This window comes from Pteronotus mesoamericanus, unplaced genomic scaffold (genome assembly GCF_021234165.1).
Source record: "Pteronotus mesoamericanus isolate MK-2021 breed Mesoamerican mustached bat unplaced genomic scaffold, CSHL_Meso_final scaffold_36, whole genome shotgun sequence".
NCBI lineage: Eukaryota > Metazoa > Chordata > Mammalia > Chiroptera > Mormoopidae > Pteronotus > Pteronotus mesoamericanus.
In genome coordinates, this window is record NW_026555313.1 from 23,591,061 (window position 1) to 23,617,995 (window position 26,935).

At 56.0% G+C, this 26,935-nt stretch overlaps 1 protein-coding gene across 3 annotated transcripts; it reads right to left on the minus strand.

Annotated features, from left to right (window-relative positions):
- Positions 1-615: 615 nt before the first annotated feature.
- BCL9L (BCL9 like) lies at positions 616-26,935 on the minus strand. Of its 3 annotated transcripts, none has more exons than XM_054592346.1 (9): positions 26,248-26,935; positions 10,811-10,912; positions 9,173-9,558; positions 8,476-8,595; positions 5,493-5,697; positions 5,237-5,321; positions 2,842-5,134; positions 2,165-2,446; positions 616-1,777 (listed from the first exon to the last, which is right to left on the minus strand). In XM_054592346.1, exons 2-9 carry the CDS (start codon positions 10,834-10,836, stop codon positions 684-686), a joined length of 4,491 nt encoding a protein of 1,496 aa, XP_054448321.1. In that variant the 5' UTR covers positions 10,837-10,912; positions 26,248-26,935; the 3' UTR covers positions 616-683. The 3 variants fall into 3 exon arrangements, with proteins under 3 accessions (XP_054448321.1, XP_054448320.1, XP_054448322.1); XM_054592345.1 differs by lacking the exon at positions 26,248-26,935 and adding an exon at positions 23,349-23,619; XM_054592347.1 differs by lacking the exon at positions 10,811-10,912.

A 26,935-nucleotide genomic window follows, 5' to 3' on the forward strand; every position in this document is an offset into this window, starting at 1 on the left:
CATGCCCCTGGGTCCAAAGGAATGGAACAGGTAATAATTTGAAAAATGGGGGGTTTCTTTTATCCCTTTTTTTGTGTGACTTATATCAAAACACAGAAATACAGCACACACACAAACCAGCACAAAAGCGCAGCTCTCTATTTACAGCTACAGCTGGCACCTGCCACCTGGCCAGTCACCTGTGGAGAAGGGTGGGAGAAGGGGTCAGCTGCATCGGCAGGGAGAAGAAAAGGACAGGAAAGACAGGTGGGAGTAGAAAAACCAAGAGGAGGAAAGTAAGGTTGGAGCCCTGAAGAGATACTGGCAGAAAGGAAAGGGATAGAAAAGGGAGATTTCACTTCCCCTTCTTCTCTCCCCAAGGGATTCCATACATAGCTGAATGAGGGTGGGTGCAGAGACATAGGGAAAATAGAGGCTCCGTAGGACTTGGGGGGTGAGGAAGAGGCAGTCTGATGGCTGAAATGGAACAAACCCCTACCCAAAGCCCCCCACCCTACTCTGCCATTCCTACTAAGCTGCCAGCACATCTGGTTGCCACAAATGCCATTCCCCACACAAGCCCCCTCCCACCCCCTCCAACCCGCCCCTTGACCCCAGGTCATCCCAACACTGGAGAGGAAGAAAATTTTTTCAGGTTATCCTATTTGCAATATTGCCCCAGCTCCAGCCCCGAAAAGGGAGTGCTAGAAGGGCAGGTTGGCCATGCTGCCTGGTGCAGGGAGGTAGCCCATCTGGCTGTCCAGAGACACACTGCGCTGCCGCAAGGGGTGGGACACCATGAGGTTCTGCTGGGGCGGGGGGCCCATGAGGGAGCCCTGTGGGGAGAGCATGTGGGGGGGCTGGCTGTAGACCTCACCGCCCACGCCCCGCTGCTTCATCAGCATGAAATTCTGCTGGGTTATGAGACCTTGTGGAGGGGACATGACCCCCTGGTGGAGGCCATGGGGCACCATGCCTTGTTGTGGGGGCACACCTGTCCTGCCCAGCAAGGACATCTGTCCAGGGTGACACATCGACATGTTGAGCCCCCGCTGGACGCCCTGCTGGCCTGGGAGGTTGGGGGCCCGTGAGGGAGTTTGCTCGGCCATCATGTTCTGCAAGTTCATGAGATGGAGATTGGGGGGCTGGGCCTTGGGGGGCTGGTTCTCGCTCTTGGGGAAGTACTGGAGGGTGCTGCTTGGCTTCTCAGAAGGGATGATCCTTGACAAGTCGAATTCAGGGATCCCCGTCGGGGTGGGTCGGATCACCTCGCTCAGCTCGGGGTCATTCAGCACTGATGCCACCCCAGGGAGCACGCCCGGTGGGTACGCTTCGCCCATGCGCCCAGCCATGCCTTTGCCCATCAGGTGCTGCTGGGGGGGCATGGAGCCAGGTGGCTGGTTGGGCAGGTCTTCAGGGGGCAGGGGTATGCCTGAAGGGTAGTGCTGCTGCAGGCCAGGCCCCCCACCCCCACCCCCACCGGGGGCCATGGCACCATGGGGCTGCTGCAGCCGAGGCGGGAAGGACATCATCTGGGAGGAGCTGGGCACAGGGCCGCAGGGGGCATTCAGGGAGTCTGGGCCCCCTGGAGCCATCATCATTGAGTTTTGAGAGGGTCCCCCTGTCCCCTGAGCATTGGGGTGCAGTGGAATGTTGGAACCCAGAGGGGTGGGGGAGGGCAACATGGAGGGTGGGGGCTCATGAGACAGGGGCTGCTGGCCTGGCAGGTTCATGCCCATGGGGCTTTGGGCAGCAGCTGAGTTCAGGTGCATCTGGTTGGACTGGTTATTGCTGATCCCTGTGGGGAAAGAAAAAAGGAGGTGAGGAACTATGTGCACCCAACCCAGCTGGTGCCAGGGGTGAGGACTTTCACCACTGGCTTGCCCTGGTTGCAATGAAAGGGACTTGAGGCATTTGTGTTAGAAGCCGAGAGATCCAGTTTCTGGCCCAGTTTGTCATGGACGCTGTGGGGGTACTAGAAAGACTGCTGAAGTGCCCTGGGCTTGCTTTCACTAAATATCTATGTGAGTGGGAACTGTGTCCTAGGACATCACACCCCCACTCCCGGGGCCCTCGGGAGGCACTGCAGCACGACCACAGGGGTGATTGCTGGCCATGTCCATTCTCCCCACCCTCAATGCCCATATCAACTCTTCTCCCTGTGGCCACCTGCCTGTCCTCGCACCTGGCCCGGAGCCCTGTGGTGGTGGTGGCGGGGGCAGCAGGGGCCGATCGGGCAGCAGCTCGTCGTCTGAGGTGGCGATGGTCTTGATGGCATTGTGGTAGAGCGGGGTGGAGCTGGGCATGGCATACTTGGACATCTGGGACATCATCAATGACAGAGGGTTCTGGGAAGGTGTGGGATCTGGGGAGGAAGTGAATGGCAGGCTGGGGTTCATGAGGCCGCTGGGAGGGTTGGCAGGAGGCGCTGAGGAGCTGCTCCGGGGACCGCTAGGCGGGAGGGCACCTACAGAAGCGGGGAGACAGAAAGAGCAGGGGGTGACTGGGGAGGGGAAATGAACCTGGCTGTTCATACTGGGGATTCAGAAGGGGTCAGCTCCCAAACCTCCCCGACTCCTCCAGGCACACATCAATTCAGACATCCTACTGAACACAGTGCCCCACGTGTTTATCACTACAGCACCCTGCTTCTCCAAACAGTTTCTGCAGCTGCAGGGTCCCAAGCAATGAGGAGATGCCAAGTGTGACCCCCTGAAAATGCCTGGGAGATTAACATGTGCTCCTGTGAAAAGCCCACACCCAAAAGCCAACATCTGCCCCTCCATCCAAGCAGAGCCATCCACCTGGGGAGACTCCCAGTGCCACAGTCCAATGCTCATTTGCTCAGCTGAGCTGACTCACCCTGCTCCATGTTGCCCAGGGTGGTGGAAGAGTTCATGTTGAGAGGCGGCTGCTTGTTCTGAGGGACCCCAGGGCTGGGCATGGCTGTCTTGGGTGAGGCAACCCAGCCTGGAGAAGGCACCGCCATGGAGGGAGACTTGAGCCTGCTGGGAGAGCCAGTGGGCGAACGGACACTGAGAGAGGAGCTGAGGACCTGGGGTGACTTGAGAGGTCCTGGCGGATTGGCAGAAGGCAAGGGCACCATCTGTGAGGGAGTCTGGGGTGACTTCAGGTTGGCAGTGGGTGAGGTGACCAGGGGTGAGTGCACCTGGCTAAGTGTGGGTGACTTCAGGTGCCCCATGCCTGGCGAGCCCATCTGATTAATACTGATGGTGAGGTCCGAAGGCCGTCTGCCCAGCCCCCGGTTTGGGGCTGAATGCACAGACCCTGGAGGATTGGACGCAGCGGGCAGAGGCATGTGGCTAAGCCGGGTGGTCCCCACATTGCCCATGGGCATTGAGTTCTGGTCAGGGCTGAACATATCTTGGGTACTGCCCATTTCCTGTGCCAAGGCTTGGTAGGGTCCTTGGCCCCCAGAGAACCCCTGCTGGCCCTGGCTGGGAAACTGTGAGGGCATCAGCATCTTCTGCGGGCCGCCTACCATGCCACTGCTGTTCTGAGCCCGCACTCGGGCCATGTCCTCAGGACTGAGGCCCTGTGGCCCCATCATGTCCCCAGGGCCCCGCATCTTCTGTGACATCAGCATCTGCTGCTGCGGGGTCATCTGTACATTCAAGTTCATGTTCATGTTCATGTTCACATTCATGTTCATGTTGAGGTTGCCTGGTCCCAAGGGTGGGTCCACCTCCCTCAGCCCAGACTGCCCCATGGTGGGACTCAGAAGGCCCCGGCCTCCGCCAAACTCCATGGCCATGGGAGTGCCTGCCAGTCCCTCACCACCAGCCATCTGCCCAGGGAATATGGCTGGATCCATCTGCCTGTGCGCCTGCATCATCCGCTCCATCTCCACTCCCTGCCCCATGCCACCACCACTGGCCATGCCCACGGGGCGCTGCATGCCTAGTGACCGCTTCTCCAGCAGCTGGTGCCGCAGCAGCTCCTCACGAACCCGAGGGGTCATGAATCGTTCTGCTTCACTCTGCCCACCTGGGTAGGGCACAGGGTTCTGAGTAAAATTGCTGGGCCCCCCCATCGGGGGTAAGTCTTCGGTCCAGCCCATACCCGGCCTCACAGGCCTCTGCATGGCATTCATAGGCACCTCCATGGGCATGCCCTGCATGCCCCCAAACCCAGGCACCCGTTGCATCTGGTTGCCTGGGAAACGAGGGCCAGAGAAGGGAGGTCCGCCCCGGAGCTGCATGGGATCTTGGACATCCATGGGCCCCCGAAGCTGTGTGCCCATTCCAGGTGGCCACTGATCCCCAGGCTTGCTGTGGTAGGGAGGCGGTGGCCCCCTCACCATCATGGCCCCCATGCCCATCATGTCTTGCAGAGGCCGGCCCCCATGCAGCCCAATCTGCTCCTCCTTCCGCCGCTTCTCCTCATAGTACTCTTCCTGCAGCTTGCGCCAGGCTACCTGCTCTGGCGTCAGACTGTCCTGGCCCAGCCTCTGCATCATCATGTTCATCTGCTGCCCCATATCCCCGCCCGGGGGATGCCCAGGCACTTCATGCTCCAGCGGGGGGCCCCCTAGGCTCTGTGTCTGAGAAATCATGGACTGCAAGGGCTCCTCATACTTCTTCAGCCCACTGGGAGGGGCCGTGGGTGGCTGCTGGGGGGCAAGTGGGGCTTGTGCTGGTGGTCCCCCCTCACCTGCTCCTCCCGGGGGCCCCTTGAGGAAAGGCTCAGTCTCCCCGCTGCGGAGCAACAGCCGCTCAATGTCTCGAAGTGTCTGGAGGGAACGCTCCCGATGCTCCAGCTGCTCCTTGGACAGGCCCTCAGAGCCTACCAGGCCCCGCTGCCCATTTCCTGTGGGGGCGGCCTCCCCTAGTAGGGCAGGGCCAGGGGCACTGCTGGGGTCTCCTCCAGGAGGCAGAGTGTTGTTGTTGGTAGCAGCAGTAGGGGTGTTAGGGTGGGTACCCCCAGTCCCACCGCCCGTGCTGGCAGCTCCCACTGAGTTGGGTGTCAAGTCCTGATTGGTGTCCTCAGGAGGTCCCTCAGAAGGCAGAGCAGGAGGGGCACTGCCAGGGGCTGGCGGCGGTGGTGGTGGCAGTGGAGGTGCCTGGGACTGTGGTGTGCCTGCTGATGATGTGCTCAGGGGTAGCGGTTCTGGGGTGGGCAGCACTTTGGAGGCCTGCAAGAGGACAAAGGCAGGGCATAAGACAATAATGGGATGTACTAGCCAATCTGGCTATTAATAGAGGCACCAGGTGCTTGGACCAGGCACCATACTCACCTGGTCAAGCTTGGCCCGGGGCACATTCTGCTGGTGGTAAGCAAGGATGGAGTCGGCCCGGCCCTGCAGCACCGCCTCTGCAGCCCTGCACAGGAGTCAGGCACAAATAGCTAAGCTGGCAGGAGATAGCCCTCGCCTTCACCCAGCCCTACCCAACCCAACCCTGGCCCTGGCCCGCTATGGGTGGTCACTCAGGACCCCAGGCTTAGGGGTGCTGGATAAAGTGAGCAAGCTCAGCTTGTCCCGAGGCACTTACGTGTTGGCCAGGTGGGTGGTGAAGACATATACGAACTGTGAGGGAGGCTTTCCAGGGACACTGCCACCCCCAGGGGCATCAGGCCGAAGGCCTGGTGGGGGCCCATGCCGGGCCCCTGGTTCACTGCTCTCACTGAGGGGAAGTTGGGTAGCTTGGCCAGGACCCAGCTGTGGGGCCGCCATGGCTGGGTCTGCTACATTACAATCTGCGTGAGAGAAAAGGAAAGAGGGTAAGCAGCCCAGATTTAAAAAAGGAGAACCAGCTGGTACCTCCATCACCCCATCCCAGAGGTGCCCAGTGACCGAAGCTCACTGCTTTAAACCTGGTGCCCACAGGGCCATTTGTTGCCACAATCTGGTGTTTTCATTAGCCTGGTTTTCACTCTTACTTGCACTAGACCAGTCTTTGACCAGGACGGAAATCGTGGGGACCATGTAAAGTGAAAGGAGAGAGAAAGTGTGACCCTTATGAACGGGTTCCCATGTGACTGGCATTCCAATGGATAACTAAGAATGTGATTCTCCACAGAGTCTGCAAAGCCTACTCTTAGACCTGCTCTGCCCCCTCATGCTGCAGTCTGTCCTCATGTGCATGCACACTGACCAGGTGAGGGGAGAAGGCAAAGAGGTCACACAAATTGGTAATTCAAATAATTAATGGTTTTTCATGCTAGCCCCACCACTAACTGACTCTGCGGCCTTATGAACAAGACGCTTTGTTCCTCTAGGCCTCAGTTCTTTTATCTATAAAATGGAAACACTAACTTCTGCCCTGCTTAGGGGCAGGTCAAAGGAATCTTTTTTCCTAACAAGTTCAGAAGTCAAGTCACAAACTAAAAAAATCACTGGGAAATCAGAGAGAGTTTGTTCCACAGTCACAAACTTGACTTCTAAGTCCAAGCCTAGAAAAAATCTACAATTGGGTCATTAACGGGTCTAGGTGAGTAGGTGGACCCATTCCCGTGCCAGGAAGAAGGCGGCAAAATGTCTGGCCTGCAGATGGGAAGGGACAGCATTCTCACTTTGTATGAGGCAAAATGCCTGGAGTTGCCTACTTGAGCCAGAACAGCAGCCACCTTCCTACAAGCCCAGCCTTGAGTTCCTCTCCTTGTATAAACCTTCTCTGATAGTCCTAACTCACAGGGGCCCTGCTCTGGACCCTGCCTTTCCAATTTTATAGAGAAGAACAGAGCCAAAAGTTTGGGGTGGAGGGAATTTGAGAGCCAACCCCAATGTGTGATGGTCACCCTGGGAAAGAAAGTACATACACAGTACATAGAACTAGGACTCCTGGGTACAGGTTATGGGGAGGGAGGGAGGCAGGCTTTACTTCAGTAGGAGCGTTCGAGTACAATAATAACAATAATATAAAAGAATATTGTTCTAAGCATGTTACATGTATCAGTTCATTTACTCCTCCTACCAACCCTGTGAGGTAAATATTTTTATAGATGAAGAAACTGAGGCCCCTTCCCCAATTTATACAATTAGTGAAAACATAGAATATAAACCAAGATGGTCTGATTGAAGAGTCTGTGGTAGTAAGTTCTACATTATACTGCCCCACCATTAAGAACTCTTTGAGCCCTGGCTGGTGTGATTCAGTGTACTGAGCGCAAGCCTGTGAACTAAGAGGCCACTGGTCCCCTGTTGGGGGCATCTGAGAGGCAACCGAGATGTTTCTATCACACATTGATGTTTCTCTCCATTTCTTTCTCCTATCCTTCCCCTCTCACTAAAAATAAATAAATAAAATCTTTTCACAGTTTCTTTTTTAAGAAAGAACTCTTTTGAATCTAATAGCAGTAAAACTAAAATAGTAATAGTGGTTGCCTTGGTGTTGAGTATGGGACATTAGCAATACTTTCTTTGTATTTCCCTGTGTCTTCCAATGTTTCTGCAATGATGCAGTCTAATGTCATCTAATGCCATAAACAGGAATGGGGGGTTATCCTTGGAGGCAGTGACCACCCCCATCGATCAGAGTAAGGTTTGGCTAGGGGCTCGTGAACTGCCAGTCAGTCCCTTTGGGGAGACCTGGGTCCAGATGATCTTTAAAATCCCAGCCAGCTGCAGAGGCTTCATTTAGTACTTGATCCATGTACCAACTTCACAGACATACTCCACTCATTCCACGAACATCTGCTGAGTGTGTTTCCTCCTCTGTGATAGGCATCATGATAACACCTACCTCACAGGGCTGTTGTAAGGATTAAGAACCACAAAGTAGTAAGGTAGCAAGCCTTTTTTTATTCCTTCTTTCTAAGTCCCTGTTTTCAACAAGTTCACAATTTAACATTCTCTGGCTAGTTTCTTATGCATTAAGCTGTTTCACCCTACCCCCCAAAACAGATGTAAGCCTTGAGGGAAAGCACCAAATAAATTTGTATGGGTGTCCCAAGGGCAGGATTGTGTCTGCTTCTCCCCTCTTCACTTGTGCAGGGCCCAAATACATGCTGACCACGGAAAGAATGAGAGGAGTGGGCATCCACCTACGCCCATACTTTTTCCTGGCAATGTACCCTGGGCACTTGTCAGGAGTCAGTTAGAGATTAGGGAAGTGCCTCAGAGACACAGCCAGCTTCAGCTCACACCTAGGCTTAGCAAAGCTTTGCACAGCAGAGCCAATTGTTTCAAGTCATGCTGGACTCTTGCAGCCCTCCCTCCACTGACCAGTAGGTGGCAGCAGAAGCCAGGAATTCATGGAAGGAGGCCTAATTGGCAAAACCACCTTAGATTCACCCCACTCCACTTTGGTCCTTAGGAAGAGGGGGCCGCCAAACACCTGGAAAGCAGAGGCAGCGCTGTCACAGTGCAGCGAGCGCAGAGTCTGAGAGGTGGGATTAGAAAAAAGAAGTGTGGGCTCCAGACCCTTGCTCCTTGCCCAGGCTCAGCCCTCTAAAGCCCTAGGTGAAGAGAGGAAGGCTCCCTTAGGGGCAGCCATTCCCCAGGGGACACAGCATCATGGCATGCTAGACACTCACTGTGGGTGGCCCCAATGGGCTTGTCGTCCTCCTCGCTGTCTGGTCCAGAGCACCATTCATCCCCACTGTATGGCTGCTTCCGCTCCAGCACACAACGCCGCTTGCTCCGGGGTGCCACCTCTGCCCAGGCAGGACAGAGACAGGCAAGGGTCAGAGTGAGTACCCAAAGGCCCTGTCCTCTCACACCCAGGCCCATTCTCCCAGAAAGCCCAGGGCAATGCCCAGGCTATGGTGGGCACTTAGCTATCTCTTGGCCCCCACCACACCACCATTTGTTTCTGATTTCTCTCTACAGCCCCACTGCCTGTCTCCCCTCCCCCACCCAGCACAAAGCACAACTGGTTCTAATTAAGGGCTGGGGGGAGGGAGGGAAGAAGCCGCTGCTACTCTTCCAGGCCAGTGGCTGTTCAGCAGCTCCCACCAGCCCAGATACCAGGAGGTTCTTGGGTTGTGTAGGTCTGCTTCTCACCCCAGAGCGCCTCCCTCTTCCCCTATGAGGGTTCTGGTGGGAAAACAGGAGAGGAAGGAAAGAGAATGACCAGAAACCCCAACACTCTGTGTGGCCCCATCATGGGTGGCATCTAAAGGAAGAAGGCAATGAAGATTAGGCAAGGGGGACAGTAAGATGGTCTCCCAGCAAGTTTGGGCCTTGAACTGAGGAATATGCTGGACTCTTGGAGATCAGTAAATGCGGTACCTTTGGCCTCTGAATCCAGGGATGGAGTCCCAGCCTCTCGTTGCTCTCCAGAGTCCACAGACACACTCCGCTCCCTCTTCACTTTGCCCTTGAGTGAGCTGAAAGGGGGCACCCCTGCCTGGGTGTTCTTCAGACTTGAGTTGCCAGGCGAGATCTGGTTGGCCTTGGCCCCATGGTTTCCCGCCCCCACACCCTTCGAGCCCAGGTTGCAGGTGGGTCCTTGATTCACATTCTGGTGCTGGGATTGGGCCCCACCATTCCCTGTCTTGCCATGATTGGTCAACTTATTTTCTGGGTGCATTGGCTTGGATGGGGCAGGGGGGCAGTGGCCGTGGGGGGACAATGGCGGGCTCCCTGGAGCTTCTCTCCTCCTGGGGTGGGGTAACCTGGGAGAAGGTGAGAGAGACATGAAAAGTTAATCTTGATAGGGGCTTAGCATGCCTGGATTTTAATTGCCCCATCTTGCCTCACCTAATGGTAGGTGTGAGTGGCATCTTAAGACTACCAGCTTATTCCCTACCTCCTTCCACTGCTCCTCAGACAGGGTTGATGCCATTTACCTTGGAGAGTTAAAGTAGGGGAAACCCCCTCCACCCTCAGTCCCCTACAGTTCAAAAGAAAACCAGAGCCTTTCCTAGCAGAATCCACCCACACCCCCCGGCGTCCATCAGGCTGCAAGCCTCCATGGCACCACTACCCCATACACACTAGCACCTGACCAACTCTTAAGCATCCTCTCTTCTAGGGATTGCTGTTTTCAGATTCCTTCCAAGGTCCCAAACCTCAACTTCTGTGTGTCCCAACACTAGCAGAAAAGGGCACAGGACCTGAGGGTCACTGTTCATGCCTCACTCCTATTTCCCTGGGGAAGTGGGGGAAAGCACTACCCACTGGTCCAGACAGCTCCCCAGAGCAGGAAGGGGAAAGCCTGAAGGGAGCTGGCAGGCAGGCCTGGGGGCGGGGGGGGGGGGGGGGGGGCAGGCAGGAGCAGGAAGAAAGGGGAAGGGGAGTGGCGTGTGGAGCAGACTGGAGTGCAGCCTAAAGCCAAGGATTCCAGCAGCCTAAGCTGTGGGCCCTTTAAGATCCAGCTGGCTCCCCCCACCACCTCCCCTTCCCCGGAGACCTATTAATAGCCGCTGGAAAGATCACATCACTGGGAGAGGATATTTATCCCCCCTCATTCCACACCAGCTCAGATTTATTTCAGCTCTGCTGTCCTGCTGCTGCCGCCTGGCCCAGTCTGCAGGCTTCTCCTGGGGAAGGGGAGGAAGGCAGGCACTGCCCCTCCCTCCCAGCTAGACTGAGTCTAGAGGGCGCCATTGGACCCCATGGTGTGGTGGGGGGTGGGGGTTCTACTCAAACTGTTTTTAAGAGGAACAGGTTGGAAGAGACTAAACAGCAGGCATAGCTGGCTGCCGTTCCCCTCTGTACCCTGGGACCAAGCACTAAGGCTGTGGGCTCCTGCCTCAGGGCAGGCCTTCCCATTCTGACCCCCCTTGAGCCCACTGGTGGCGTGGAAGCTAGGTGCCCACGAAGGCTCACTCTTCAAGCCAGCACAGCTCAGCCCAAGCACTATTTGGCCCTTCCCTTCCCCGCACTCCACACACACACATCCCACCCTCCATGACACCCACACACCTTGTCTTGTTAGCCAGGATCCTCATGACTCCCACACACAGTGGGGCTACGGCCCCTGTGCGTGCCCAGGGCCCAGCCAGGTACTCGGTACTGGAGCACGGACTGCAGCAACAAGCCCCAAAGAGAAAACTTGTGACTTGGGGAGGGGGTGTAAGAAGGGGAGGGGAAGAGGGAGGGCGGGGAGGACCCAACAGCCCTGTGACTAAGGAACTATATAAGTTAGGGTTGGGAAAGAAAGAAATGACTACTAGGTGGGGTCTCAAATAAGGCCAGTACTATCCCATCCCTCCCACTCTTTACCCACATGGAGCTTGCAGTCTCTCTAGCAAGGCCCCTGGCCACAGAAGCAGAATGCACTAACAAGATAGGAGGTTGCAACCGTACCCAGGTACCCACGTGTGGTAGTCCTGAGGTCTTTTCTGGGACCCTGAGGGACTCAGAGATCTCTCCCAGGGCACACCCCTCACCCTGGGTGGAGAACCCCTCACGGCCCCCACCCACCGTCAGCACAGTGTCCAGCCCCAGGGATGGGCGCCCACCCCACCCCCCTGCTCCGCCCCCAGATCGGGGCCTAGCCCATGCCCATTCCAGCAGGCCTGGGCGGGCAGCGAGAGGCCTGGCGGGGCCCCGGGGCTGCAGCTGGGCTCTTCTGGAGACCAGTAACGCTGGCTCAGATTCCTCCCCAACCGCAAGAATGCAGGAGCCTCCCCTCCCCCTCCCCCCACCCCCCGCACCCCACCCCACCCCACCCCACCCCCTTCGGCAAAGCCGGAGCAGAAAGGCAGAGCGAGTGAGAGAGCCAGCGAGCCAACAGGCAATGGAGCAGGAGGCGGACGGGACTGCAGCACCCCTCGGGGCCCCGCACCAGACGCAGGGGTAGACACAGGGCCCAGGGCCGCGAAGGCCAGTGCGCAGCAGCAGGGCCCAGGTTCGGCTTAGCGCGGGGCGCCGCTAGGCAGGGGCTCCGAAAGCCACCAGCACCCGAACTCTGACTCACACACACACTCACAGCTCACACGTGGACCAAGAGACAAAGACACGCAGGGAGCCCAGGAAGCTAAAGGCGCGCCCACGCCAACCCCCTCGCAGAGGTGTTCAGGAGGACGCAAGAGGCGCTGGCCCTAGGAGGAGCCCCGAAACTGCCAGCGGCCTGCGGACACCAAGGCTGCCCGAGGGCAGGGATCGAGTGCTCTCGCCTACTCATTGAACAGATGAAAAGACTGAGGCCGGCCACAAGAGAGCCCTAGAAAATTGAGCCTGGTAATCACAGAGAAAAACACACACAGGACCTTAGATACAACGCCAACAAACAGATTTACACAAACAGAAGCCTCACCCTATCGCCCCCTGCCCTGTCCTGCACTACCCCCCACCAACCGATTCTGGCACGGGGTGGGGGAGGGGAAGAGAGAAGCCTTGGTCCCCAAGCTTTGTACAGGTGACAGGCCTTGCCAGACACCAGTGCACAGTCCCTCTGTTCCCTGCCCAACTGCTGGAAACTGGGCTAGGACTTTGGGGTGAGGGGGCCAGCTTGTGATCCTGTGAGAGTCTAACCCTAACTTACCCCTGTGGCACACTGGCCTTCTGGGCTCCAGATCTGTCTCTGGGAAGGGAGGTGCCTCAGGGGAAGGTTTCAAAGTCCAAGACCTGGCTGGGAAGCAGCCTGCTGCCAGTCCCCGTCTCCTTCATCAGCTCAGGTTAGAATAGATGCAGGAAAGGGATGGAGTCTGCACTGGGCTAAGGAGCAGGCCTGTGGCTGACAAGGGTGTCAGGCTCCACTCTCACTGATCCTCACTACTTACCACCCAGTGGGAGGTAGATAGTTTTATTATGCCCATTTCACCATAAGGAAAGTGAGGTCTAGGAAAAGGAAGTGACCAGTAAGTGGCAGCACCAGGACTCTGTTTCCATGGTGCTTCCCCCAACACTTCAGTGTCCCCACTGTGTGTCAGGACTGCTCATCTAAGCCTGCATCAGATAGGTGGGCTTCCCACATGCCAGCCACTGGGCCCAGCCCTCTCTGAGGGCCTGGGCAAGGACCACCACTAACTCCTATGTTTACAGCTTTAAATATTGGGACCTGTAATATATTTGGGAAGGGGCTATTAGAAAATTAGTATTTTCTAGTGTCCCAAGTAGACCAAGGCTCTGCCCCCAGAATCTGAGAATTGCCCTCTCCCCTAGAACACCAGCCCCTTGCTCCCACCTAGCCACAGGACTAGCAGAGTCAAGAACAGTTGAGTCAGAACTTTCCCATCTCACACCCAGCCCTACCTTTATACCTCAGGAGTCAGCCCAACTTCCAGAGACCCCCTCCTCCTTACACGCAGTCCCAGAAGAGACCTAGAATGCCTCAGGGATATAGGCAGGAGGGTGAAGTTTTAAAATAAACAATGAGTGAAGGGGGCTTCCCAGCTCCAGGCCAGGAGCCCCTGAGATGGGTAAAAGGGAAAGGGATGGGACTCTGAGGACACACTTCTGTGGCTCCCTCTTGGGGCCTAGGGTGGGGAGTGGGGACAAGTGCTCACAAACAGGGAGCTGGTGCCAGTCTCCTAAGTAAAAGGGCATGAGCATACCCGTCGGGACAGAGACCGGGAGGTGGATGAGACAAAGAGCTTGAGATATTTTGCCCTCCTTGTGCAACATGGGGTGGTAGGGGGCAGGAAGCAGGGCCTAAAGGAGGCTGGAGGTGGGAGACCAGGAAAGCCTCCATGCAGCCCAGAGCCTCCAGCTCCGTCTGGAGTAACACAGAACTGCCACAGGCCCAGGGGCCAGAGGGCATTCACACACCAGTGGCAATCTGCCTGTTTCCAGCTACCCTCACCTTGGGAGCCTCTGTTTGGTTCTCTAGCCAGTCCATCAGTCTCATTGCCTAGCTCAAAACCACCCGGAAGAGACAGTGAGAAAACCTTGGAGGGCCCATGCTTCTCCATTCAGCGGGCAAATACCTCTAGAGCAGAAATAGATTGCTAGGAACCCTGTGATGGTTGAAAGGACAGGGCCCTGCTGGGAGCAACAGGGGCGGGATCCCTGGCCTCTGACTCAGGGAGATGCAGCCCCCAAGACAACAAGGTCCTAAGTCCCCCTTCTCTGGGGCATCAGGACTCCTTGGTCCCTAGAAGTTTTTCTCTACCACCCAGGTCACTTCCTCTTCCTGAGGTGGTGACTCAGCTGGGTGGGGAGGTCAAGGATTCGTAGCCCAACAGGCAACTGCTCAAGAAGCAATGTATTGCCCTGGGACCCTCCATATGGGAACTTCCAGGGTTGGAGAGTGGGTGGCTTCCTTGTTGAGGTTCCTAGCAGTTCTCCCCACTTCCCCTACCTCCTGCCGAAGGAGACCATGCAGATCAACCACTTTTGTCTCGGACTTTCCAGCCTGACCCCACCTGCAGCTCCAGGTAATGTCAGGCAACCCCAGCCCTGTAGGGACATGGAAACTCCTTGCCCCAGACCTTTCCAGTCTGGGGTCTTTGAACAGGATGTTTCTACAGGGCACCATTCTGGTGCCCATTGTACCTTCCAGAGGTTGCAGAGACAAGTACCATTGTCTAGACAAGCCTGAGGTCACCTCTCTTGGCTCCCTCAACTAGTGCTAGTGTGGCCAGGCCTAGGGAAACAGTCATGCCCAGGCAGTGAAGTGCCCCCAAAGTCTGCTGCCCAATCCATGACTGCTCCCTCCCCCAGCAGGGAGAAGCAGAAGGAGGGGGACACAATGAACCAAGACAGGGCAGGAAGCCCAGGCAGGCAGCGGGCACTCTGGGCCAGGCACAAACAGCCGGCACAGGAAACCACAGCCCACCCCCGCCCACCCCACCCGCCCAAAGCTCTGGGAGAGAGGAGTGCCAGAAGCCTGGTACCCCAACAGGGGCAAGGGCAAGGGGTTAGCCTGAGGCAAGGGAAGAGCAAAAAGCAATCCAGTCCTCTCTCTGCCCCAGACCCTACCTGGGGAGGGGGAGAAGCAGCCAAGCTGGCAGGGATGGTACTGCCTCTTTAAATCCACCGAAATCCTGAGCTAGGCCCAACCCAGCTCTGGTTTCACAGGAAGGAAAGGAGCTCAGGAGCCAGTAGGGCAGGCGGTAGTGGCTGGAATTAGCCCCACCAGCCCAAATATATCTGGTCTCTCCGTGCCACCCCACAGGCACTTCCTGCCCCCTGGCATCTGCACCACTACGAAGGTGAGAGAGGGTCTAGGTGCTACTCACTACCCTGTGGGAGACCTCAGTGTCTGGAGGTGCTGTGTTGCTGGGTACAGGAGGTAGAGTGTGGCTTCCCAAGCCTGTATTCCAAGAAGAGAGGAATGGGCACGGAAATAGCCTGTGGGCCCTCACCTAGCCTCTGGCCTCCAAGGGGTTAATCTGGCCCCTGTTTAGGGGGTGGGGGTTAGGGGTGGCCTAGGCACCACCTCCTCCAAACTGCCTGGCGGCTGGGAACAATGGGGCCATTGTGGGAGGAGTGGAGTGTAGGCAGACTGCTGGCACAGTCAACCTATACCACAGGCGGGACCTCACCCAAGACTGGCTGCCGCTACTTTGCTCTCTTCACCAGGTACTAACAGTGGCAGAGACATCCTCCCACCCCCCTCACCTTGCCTTCCTGGCCCAAACTCTTGGCACCAGCAGCACCTGGAGGGCCCTGAAGCTCTCTCTCTGTTGACATCCAGACTGCCATGACCCTACAGGAAGCAGAGGCATGTGGGCCAGGACAGGGTGAGGGTGGGGGTGGGGGCTGACAAGACAGGATGTGTGCCTGTGATCCTCCTGCAGGGAAGACAGGAAGGCCAACTGGGGTTGCCGGTGTCAGTCCTGGCACTGTCAGGCAAGAAGGGCTTAGGCCTAAGCCTTAGGGAATTGTGAGAGCCGTGGCAGGCAGGGTCCCCTGCTCCCAGCTCTCCTTTCCCACCCTCATTCCGTAAACCTGCTCCCTGCGGTGGTCCAGTGCCAGGTGTCCAGGGGTTGGGACCCTGGCAGGCCATGTGAGTGATGCAGTGGAATGAGAACTGGGTTTACAGTCAGGCATACAGGGTGTCAGTCACATCCCACCCCTTCTGAGCTACAGCAACTTCTCCACCCCTTCGGTCCTTTGAACCCCAATTTCCTCTTCTGCAAAGTGAGGATAAATTCACGGAGTAACATACTTTTAGTAAGACTAACAGAATGCCTATGACATACTCAGCCCTCAACAAACCACCTCTGGCCATGATGTCCCCTTGTTTACTCCCTGAATGGCATCCAAATATGTGGGCATTTGGTAAAGGTGGGCATTGTCCAGACATTTATCCTCGGAGTATCCAAGGGTTCGTGGGCATCACATTCATGGTACGGAGTACAAAGATTTGGCTCTTCCACACTCCTCACAGAGGCCAGCTCCCTTGGCTAGCGCTCCCCTGGGCATCCCTGGGTTAACTGACAAACACTCGGACTCAGAGTGTGAACCCGAAGAGCAGTTGTCTACTCTCTTCACCTCAGGTCTGTGTCTCAAAACCCCAGGAGGCAAGCAAAGGGGGATTTCCCTTCAACAGTGTCTGTATCCCCTATGCCAGGCACCCCTCTCCCTGCCTGACTCCTTGGCAGTCTCTGTAAGGTTTGGGCTGGGAAAAAGCAGGAGCCTACTTTCTTGCCATGGACCTCTTTAAACTAGGAGGACCTGAGAAGGAAAGAAGAGCGACTGGGAAACGCAGTTCTGGTAATTAGGGGTCCAAGGAGAAGACCTGTTCTCTTCTCACCTAGAGAGGACTATCCTCTCAAGATGGCTCCACAAGCCCCCAGAAGGGTTAACAAGACCCTAAAAATAACCTGCTCCCTGCAGGACCCACTGAATGGAACCCTCCAGCCATCTGTTCCCATTTTCTCCTGTTCACATGGGAACATCTGAAACCAGCCCCAGAGCCCCAGCCCGATCCCAAAAATAGCCCCAGCCTGCCCAAGGAATAAGTTCCCGGGGCTGGGCACAGGCAACACCACAGTTAGCCCAGCAGTGAGGCATGGTCCAGCCAACTCTGACCCCTTACCCTTGGGCCTATGGAAGGGAGGTATTCCCCTCGGGTCCCAGAAGGAGGTAGTGAGTAGAACCAGGGATTCCAGCCCACTGCCTTTGGTATGAGGCTAGAGAAGATACCTGCTGGCCAAGTCCAGTCCTCAAACCCAGGAGCCCGGTTGTCCCAGGCACTTCTGCCACATTTTGATTAACTCTCTCCAGGGATTTGGACACTCACTCACTTCCCAGAAGATCCAAAACACCTATCTGCAGAACTCCCCTTGTCGTAGGTACCATCCCTACTGCCCACTCCTGGGCTCCTTACCCGGAAGTTCCCAAGCCTCAGTCCCTCCACCATCCCATTCCCATCCCTGGGTCTTTAGGAGCCGTGCTCAGCTCGCATCACTCAGTATTCTCCCCTGCTCCAGGGCACACAGGGCTGAAGCAGACTTTTTTCCAGACTGCCCATGCTCACCCATCAGCCCAGGAAAGGATTCTAGGGGTGTCCTCTGGACACCGTAGGTGCCGATATAACCGCACTCCTCCCCTGGACTTCAGGATGCTTCCTCCCTGCCCATCTGTGCGCAGTAGGTGTCAGGTATGCCCATGGGCTTCTATACATGCTGAAGTTCTGAGCACTGACTCACCACGCTCACGGAAAATGCCCAGGTGTGTCACAGGGAATCCAGGAAACCCAGAGCACTGAGGCAGGCCTAAGAGGAAGGTCCCTGACCCCATAGCCAGGAAGGAAAGGAGGCAGCCATTTAAGGTGTTTAAAGACAGAATGTCTTGTTTGGCCTGGTGAAAAAACAGAGCAGCCAGGGATGGGATGGTGGAAGGGTGCTAAAGCTGATCCAATTAATAGACTCAGGGAGCGAGGGGTCAGCCTGGAGAAGTACTGGAAGATAAAGAGGAAGACATGTCCTAAGTCTCCCAGACCCCTCTCCAGTCCCATGGCTATTTGGTAAACTTGCAATCAATTTGTCAGCCAGCACCAGCCCTAGCCAGGCAGCTCAGTTGCTTAGAGCATCATCCTGATACCCCAAGGCTGTAGGTTTGATCCCTGGTCAGGGAACATAAAAAGCAGTCAATGAATGCATAAATAAGTGGAACAACAAAAGCAATGTCTCTCTTTCCCTTCCTGCCTCTCTAAAATCAATAAATAAAAATGTAAAAAAAAAAATGTTTTTAAATGGCAGCCAGCACCAACAATGGGGAAACTGAGGCAGCAAGAAGGTGGGTCTGGAAGGGTATTAGAATCTAGGAGTCTGAAGTACTGAAAAGGTTGTCTCTTCCCAACCCCCGCCTGCTTCATTTCTTCCCCTGCTAAAGCCCCTAGGAGGGTCAAGAGTTCCTGTGAGGAGCTATGACTTATAACGAGGATGCTCTCTAACATTTATTGAGCATTTAGTCTGAAACATCAAGCTGTCCTGAATGCTTCATGTGCATTATCTAATTTAATCCTCAGGACAATTCTACACAAGAGTACATTTACTTTTTTTTTTTTTAATTGATTTTAAAGGGAGGGAAGGGGAGAAAAAGAGAGACATCGATTTGTTGTTCAACTTATTTATGCATTCATTGGTTGCTTCTTCTTGCATGTGCCCTGACCCCACTTTACAGATAAGGCATGGAAAAGTAAAATAACTTGCTTAGGGTACACCATCCAGAGTTAGAAGAGTCAGGATTTGAACCCAGACACTCCAGCAATTGTGTTATTAACCATTTCACAAATACCAGTTCACCCTGGTATCAGCCCTCTGTGCTATGATGAAAGGATGGGTATCTCACTCACTCATTCCAGTCCCTCCACGCCTGATATGAACAAGCTTCTAGCTAGAGGCCACAAGTTCCTCTGGCTCAAGGAAAGGATCAAAGAGAAGACATCACTCTACACTCCCTCAACACAGGTGTCCAGCCTGGCAGATGTTCTAAGAGCGAAGTTCTCCAGCTGCCCCAGCCCACCTACCCTCAATCCATTATGATCCCGGTCCCTAAGTACAGGGGAGGGAGCATGGCAAGTTACCATGACAACAGCACAGGACCCCAGCTGAGAGAGGCCCAAAGTCAGGACTGGAGTCTGCTGCCCCTCCTACTCTGCAGGTAAGGGTCAAAGGTCAAGTGGGGTGGAATCCAAGCCCTGCCCCTAACCCTGCTCAACCACACCTGTCACTGCTCCCCACTTTTCTCACTGGCTGAGCTGGAAGCAGAGACCACTACCTCCCAGTCCCTGAGGGGTAGTGTGCTCCAGCAGCGAGGACTGGGGGGATTAGATGCCCCTCCCTCCTGAGGTTGGTCTAGAAGTGTCTCCTCCCGGTCCACAGCTTTCTCCAGCTTTCCCTAGTCAGACCAGGAGCCTACAGGCATGTTTGTTGTGATTTCAGGGAGTTGTTGCTAAGTAAGGAAGAAGGGAAGGGAGGGAGGGAGGGAGGGAAAGAACAGGGTGGCAGTAGAGAGAGAGCCTTGTGTCTCTAAGGGCCAAGGCAGAAACCACATTACAGTGACTGGGTAGCCACCCTGGCTTTGAACAGCCAGCCGAGGCTGAGACCAGAAACGAGGAGGAGACTGCTTAGGATGAGCAGGAAATTCAGCCTTGCCCTCCAGGTGTGATTGAGCTGCACCTCCCACCTCCCACCAGGAGAAAGGATCCAGTGAACAGGAGGGCTAGGACTTTCTCGCTGGAGAAGCTGCTTTAACCCTTCCTGCCCTGGCCTAGCCCCCACTCCCTACGAGGTTGCGGTCCAGGTTGCCAGGCTGTTAGTCCCCCTCCTCTGGGGGAGGAGAATGAAAAGAAGTGGGGGCAGAAAGCCAGGAGGAAGGCACTAGAGACAAAAAGCCAAGCAGGAGGCCATGGCAGACAGAGATCAGCAAGGAGGCTGCAAGGGGAAAGGGGCGCACGCCAGCAGAGGACCTCTCCCTTCAGGGATAATGTGTATCTGGGCTCAGGCTCAATGGTATGGTATGGAATTGGGGCTCCCTATAGAGAGAGGGTCACAGCTACAAGCCCCAGGCCAGCAATCAATGTCCCTTCTTCTCCCATAACCCCAGACCCATCCCAACACACACACCGCATAAACACATACATGCATACACATGGCCTGCAGCTCCTGGAAGTCTCTGAACTACTCAGACACCCCACCCCCTCCAGGACTTCTGTGGATTGGCTGGGAGCCAGGACCAACCAGCTCCCCCACCACACTATTCCACAGCGCACCCACCCCCATTCTGGAAGCAGGAAAGAGAAGTCTCAAGAAGATGCTTTAGTGTTTCCTCAGAGTTCGGCCCCACAGGGAGAGAGATGGAGCAGACAGATAATCCCATGACCTGGCCAGAAGACCTGCGGTGAGGCCTGGGTTGGTAAGCCTGAGGACCCCAGCTTCCAGCACCAGCCGCCCCCAGGGTTATCTTATGTCAGGGAAAAGATTGGTGTGGGTCCTGTGTTGCTGGGTGGTCTCCTTGGCTATACCCCTTATCCCCTGAAGATGCCAAGTCCTGGGGACCAGACCTGGCTGGGAGGGCCTGGGGTAAGAATCAGGCATAGCAGTTCAGTAGGAGGGGGCTGGGTGACGCTCCCAAAGGCAGGCAGGAGGGAGGCTGGTGGCTGGGCTCAGTTTGTACTGGGGGTCAAAGGGGAGTTCTTTTCCAAAGAATTCTGGGAGAGAGGCCAACTAGAGCAAGCTGCTAACCACCCCTCCCTCTCTCTCTCTGGCAGGAGGGAGGGGGTGTCCCTGCCAACCAGACTTAACCCTCTCTAGCCTATGTTGCTCCCAGGCACAGAATGGGGGAGTTGGGGAGAAGACCGCTGGACTCAACTTCCAGTTCTAGGGCAAGCGCAGAGCATCTGCCATAACAAGGCTGGTTCCACATGGCCCCATCTGGGACCGCCCTGCCCTACCCCTGGGTGATTTTTCTGGGCTCATCTCCTGAAGGTGTCTGCAGTGACGTGTGTGTGCGTGTCTCAGAGACAGAGATTGAGAAATAAACTGAAAATTCCTTGCCAAGGCCCTCCCCATGCTGGGTCACTGAGCACTGTACCAACCTGCGCCTCCACCCCTCCCTTCCTCCCACTTCATCCTGGGACCAGAGGCCATCGAGGGGGCAGCAGTAAAAGGACATGAAAAATACATGAAGAGGACAGCTTACCTTCTGCCCACTGCCTGGTGCTATCTCCACAAGCCCTTGACTCAAAAACAGCCCCTGCCCCAGCCCTCTTCTTCCTCACTGATTTGCCACAAATGCTTCTAGAGGAAAGCATTCAATTATAGCCTGAGATCCCAGGATGGCAAACTGAGTCATAGAGAGGTATCAGGGGTTTCAGTACCCACAACCCATGCAGACATAACTCTGCTATTGTCACTACCCTTGGCATGGCAAACAAACAAACAAAACCCACCTGGCAACCACCCTCCTGTTGAACACTGTCTAACTGCAGATAGAGGGAATGAGATTAAACATCAAGAAGGACTTCCCAGGCCCTAGCCGGGTAGCTCACTTGGTTAGAGCATCATTCCAAGACGCCAAGGTTGTGGGTTGGATCCCTGGTCAGGGCACATACAAGAATCAACCAATGCATGCACAAATAAATGGAACAACAAATAGATGTCTTTCTTTCTGTCTCTCTGTCTCTCTCTCTTCCCCACCCTATCTTCCTCTCTCTCTCTAAAATCAATAAAAAAGAAGGAAGAAGGAAGAGAAGGAGAAAGAGGAAGAGGAGGAGGACTTCCCAGGATCTACTACAATGGCAGCTGGCCCCACCCCAAACACTTCACACTTTGGGGGTGGCACATCACCCCCCTAGGATTTCAGGTCCCCCTGTCCTCTTCTGAGGCTGGAAATATGAAGATGTAGTCTTGTTTTGCTCTCTGCCCCTAGCTAGAGAATTCAGCTTCCTGAACTTTAAATTAGTCACCAAGCTCCCAAGTCTGATCTGACTGTTCCTTGTCCTCAAAGCAGCAAATGACCCCAGGAGTGAAGTGTCCCTCAGGCCTTTCCTTTCAGCACTGGGCCTCCCTATGACATCCAACACTGTATCTTCAGGACAACAAGAGGGTGGACTGGTGGTGTTGGTATCCCTCAGGGTGCTAGGTGTCCATGAGGGGCAGAGGAAGACAGCCCAGCCCTGGGGACACTTTATCCCAAAGTCTCCCTACTGTACCACTTTCTCTCCAAGGACCACAGAACTACTAGAGTCTTGGCTCCACGCCAGGAAAGCTCCCTGTTAAAGAACAGAAGATTCCATGTCCCAGGCAGCTTCAGGGAGACATGTGACTACACACCCCAAACATGTTCCCAGGGAGGAGGAGAGAGATGGTAACAGAAGCAGAGTGTAGGCATGTGTACAAACACACACATACATTCATCAGAGAGACACAACCCTGGGCACACACACTCGGAGAGATATTCCCAGACACGTGCAGCCAAGAGATACACAGACACAACTCCCAAACACACACTTCCAAGATACCTGCTAAAAATAACCCCAAACTCCCCAAGAATGTCTCCTTAAGACCACAGAGGCTGTCATATTCATAGAGAAGGCCCAGGAGAGCTCAGGGACAAAAGACATGGGCCAATACGCAGAAATGCTGACAGAAAGAAGATACACCCACACCGGGACACACACACACACACACACACACACACACACACACACAGAGTAATACACATGTGACCATCTGTGCGCGTGCACACTCACACATACACACACTCCCTGGCACGGCACAGTGTGAAGTCAGGTTAGAGGACTAAGTCCTGGGCTAGCGGGGAGGATGGGAGTCAGAGGGGGTGGAGAAGTGCTCAGGGATTTCAAAACAAGCCTGGTTTCGAAATGCTGGATTCAGGGCCATTCCCGTTGAGGGTGAGGGGGAGTGAGGGGGAGGGGAAGACAGGCCAGTGCAGAGCCACCGACCAGCCCACTGGAGGAGGGGGTTAGACAGACATTGCCTCAGAGGAAAGGGGACTAGAAAAGGCACCAAAGTTAGGAAAGGCAGGTGCCCCAGACCAAGCAGGGAGGGCCTGGAGTGGAAAGAAGGCAAAGAAGAAGAGGACTCTGCTTTTGCCACTGACTGGAAAAGAAAGCAGGGAAGGCTTCTCTTCCCCTCAGGGCTAAAAGGAAAGACAAACTCTCCTGTGCCCCTACCGCCACTCATGGGCCATGGTAACCACCTTGTCCCTTATAGACTGATACCTTGACACCCCTTCCCCACCACCTAGCAGGGCCCCAGGTTGGGCCTAATGCTAAGGGGGAGAGGGATGGGGGGCAACAAGGGCCTCCAGGGATCAGGGATCTTCCACACTCAGGGCAGCACCAGCTACCTGACAACCCAGGGCTTCCCTTCTCTCTATGAGGAAGGGGGGGTTGGGGAGACTGAGGCAGTGCAACATACCTCCACATGCAAGAAGTCATCCTTCTCCTCCCAGGATAGCAGAATACCTTTACTACCCTTCCCCCAACCTTTGATGAAAGAAGGCAGTTCTCTCCCAGAGAGGGGAGTTCAGGCCAATATGGGGATGGGGATCTGGAGGCCCAGCCCAAACACCCAGCAGAGGAAATTCCAGGCAGTACCTTGATGCTGCTGTCTTCAGGGCCACCCATCCAAGCGGCATGCAGCACCTCAGGAGTTCTAGTCCTGTGGCATTCCCCGAACCCCTAAGCTCCTAGCTACTTGGCTACTTGGACCTCCAGCTGGCTGGAGCTCCAGCTCTGACAGTTACAGGACAGGAGCTGGGAAAGATCAGCACTCTCTGAATAAGCCTCTACCAGCCGCATCCTGGCTCCCCTTAGCCAGGCAGAGCCTTCTTTCCCCAGATCTCTGGGGCTGGCCCCAGACTGTGGCTATGGGTGGGCAGCTGGTAGCGCTGGCAGGCAGGGGCACGGATGTCAAGCTAGAGCAGCCAGACACTCAACAGGTTGAGCCAGTCCCTGGAACAGCCCCACCCCAGGGAGAGTAGGTCTGGCAGAGTTTCCCTGCCCAAGGCACCCAGCCTGTACCCACTTGGCTCCCACAGCTGCCCACTTTCCCACGCTGCCATCCCCTTCTGCCTCCTCACCCTAGGTCAGCACCCGGGCAGTACCCAAGTTCCCTGGTACAAGGAAAGGATGCCATTTCCTCATCACCCTTGGGTGCCCAGGCTCTTGGGGTACCTCACTATGATGAACCAAGAAGCCCCAGGAAGAGTAAATATGGCATCAGGACAACAAGAACCCCAAAGTGCCCCTCTACCTCCTTTCAGGCCTCTTCTGGTCCTAAGAAGACTAGACTGGCTCCCCACCGCTGCCCCACCTCCCTACTGTCCCCAGGCACTGGGACAGAATTTTAGCCTATGGTGCCAGATTTAGTGTGAGGGTGCCCCCAGCTCTGGTCGTAGACACCATGGAGGAGGGCCTGCAAAACTGGGTGATTTCTGGCTCCCTCCAATCCTGCTAGAGCTGCTGCTGCCTCCAACCCTGGTCCTCTCCTTGCATCCCACTCCTGGGCTCCCTGGAGCTCCATCCTGGCCACACCCCCCAAAGGCAGGCAGCCCCTCTTTGCAGGCATCTCCTTTAATCTAAAGCAGGTGCCAAGCATTCCAGCCCTTGCTGAATAGACACTGCCACCCACTAGGCCTCTGCCCAGAATGCTACCCCTGCCTGTTAATGGAAATTGAGTGCCCAGCCCAGGGCTCCTACTTAACCTAGGTACCCAGAAATTGGGAGGCAGGAAATACTCAAAGTCATGAGTGTCCTACACAGAATCAATAAGCAAGTTCACTAGGTCCCACATTCCCACTGCTGTGCTAGTCCCAGATTTCTGTGGACCACCAATCCTTCTCCAGGACTCTGTAATCTCTTCCCACTTTGATACTCAACCCCAGTAATTAGAGCCTCATTTTGAGTTTCCGGATGGACCTCCAGGACCCATCTCCTGCTACCCAAGCGCTAGAGTTACTGTGGACCGAAGATTATAGGTATTCTAGCCCTCACAAACACCCCTTCCAACATTAATCCCCACGCCACCCCAATTAGGAGACGCACAGGTAAGCAGAGAACCTCTAGAGGGAAGTACTCAGAAGGCTGGCCTTCAGGCCTGGTTCTTCTCTAAGGCCATGGAGTCTAATCACCTGGGGTAGGCAGCATCTTTTTTTCTGGCATAGACTCTCCCTACCCCTCACCTTCCTAGCCACCCTCACCCTGGCCTGCGGCTTCTATCAGCAGGCGCCTCAAAGCTGACACCAGAAAGACAGGGCCTCAACATGTTCTTCACCTGGGGCTATGAAATCGTGGTCCTGCCCCAGAGGAGGCAGCCAAGGGCCCACATAGCCTTAGCCCAGAAGAAGTGGCGTCTCCCTGGAAAGGCTGAGGACCAGGGAGAAAGTGAGTGGACGCCCGCCCACCTTGAAAGTCTCATTTGGAAAGCTGCTTAGAAACATCAGTAGGGTTACAGCAGGTAATGGGAAGACAGTTTTCCTAGGTAAGCCCTTTGCCAGAGTTCAATCACATGCCCAGCTCACCTCTCCCAAGGCAACACTTTTCCTCCCTGCAGCAGAGCAGCAGAGGACTCCCCCTGCCCCTGCCCCAGCCACAGACAGAGACATACACCCCAAGCAGCAGACAGACAGAAAGAGGAGGGAGGAGGTGGTGTCAGAAAAACCCGGAAGGAAGGAAGCTGGACAGACACACAGAAGCTGATCCTGGCTTTACTGTTCCAATGAGACACCCTCCAGATCCCCAGACTCTGAGGAACACTCCCTCCCAACTCCCAGGAGGGAGAAGGGAAGAGTAGACCTCAGTGTCTCCTTAAACCAAATTCCAGCAGCCCTGGGACAGAACTTATCTCAGCCAAGCAAGAAGTCCTAAGCCTCACTTCTCTTCTTCCCCACATTCCTCAGGACCAAGGCAGGGGCCACTTCCCCTTAGCAGTGCACGGATACCTCCAAGGAACTGTGTGACTGCCCCACCCCACACCACGAAGAATCCTAGGCTGGGGAGACTCCTCAGCTGGGGAGACTCCTCCAGTCACAACCCCTGCTGCTCCTAAGCAGTGCTTGGGGCCAGAGGGTGACCCCAGCAATCCCCAATCCCAATGCACCTTCTTCTGGAGGCTCCCATCAGGCAGGAAGGGTGCCGGGACCCAAGGGGTTGGTGAACCTGGGAGGGGGACTACATCTCCCAGAAGCCCCCAGGGCAGGTTTGCTGCTCCAGCTGGCCCAAGGCCGGCCTTGTTCTCTGTGCTAGGGTGGCAGGGTCCCCTGGCTGCCCCTAAACCCTTCCTACTGTGCTCTGGGGCTGCCTACCTAATAGGGGGCCCAAGAGTAATCTCCACTAACCCTGCGGGTGCCCTTACCCCTTAAACAACTCGGAGGTGCGTGCCAGAGGGCAAGAGACAATCAGACTGTGTTCCCCTCCCCAATTCGAACTGATCTCCCTCCTCGCTCCTCTGCTAGCTTGGCATGACTTTCGCCCTCAGCCCCAGCCCACCCCTCACCTCTTGCGGGTCGGGGGTCCTCACGCCAGGCCGGAGCTGGACGCCATGACCAGGTCAGGGTCGGTGGGTGGATTGGGGTCCTCCTGCTCACCAGCTGGAGGTGCGGAGCGGGGCGGGCAGGAGGTGATCTTTAGATCCTGGATGCCTTGATCTCTATACCAGCCCGGCCCGGGAGAGGGTATCCGGGGGTCGCTGGGAGCTTAGGTTCCTGCCTCCCAATCGCGGAGCATGGTTGTGGGCGCCGGGCAGCGGCGGAAGAGCGCGCACACCCGTCCGGCCCTAGGCTCGGGGCTGGGGTCTCGGCCCCGAACCTCAAGGCTCGAGCTCCTGCTCCTCCTCCCTTCCTTCCTTCCTTCCTTCCTTCCTTGCTTCGCCTCCTCCTTTCACTTTCCCCAAGGCCGGCGGGGCCGGTGGGGACAGCGGGCACGGGGCGGGGAGGGGGCTGTCTGGGCGTTTATTGTTGGTCAGACGCAGAAGGTCTGGGTCCCAGCCCCCGGGTGGCGCGGCGCGGGGGAACCCAGGCGTGCGGGCGTCCGGCCGGCTGGCTCCGGGCGGCGGCGGTGGTGGTGCAGCGGCCCCGAGTCCGGGGCATGTCCGGCCACTCGCTCCGCCGCGCGCCGCCGCCTCCCCGGGCTCCCCTGCGCAGCCGGAGCCTCGCTCGCCCCTCCACTCGGCTTCTCTCCCTAGC

Bases quoted from the DNA above. Each gene is read 5' to 3' on its own strand.
- BCL9L (XM_054592345.1), bottom strand. From the start codon at position 23,389: ATGCCGCTTGGATGGGTGGCCCTGAAGACAGCAGCATCAAG. The intron at 9,559-10,810 runs GTGTGTGGGTGT...ACCTTCTCCCAG, and splicing joins ATCCTGGCTAACAAGACAAG to GTTACCCCACCCCAGGAGGA. The intron at 1,778-2,164 runs GTGCGAGGACAG...CTTTCCCCACAG, and splicing joins ACCACAGGGCTCCGGGCCAG to GGATCAGCAATAACCAGTCC.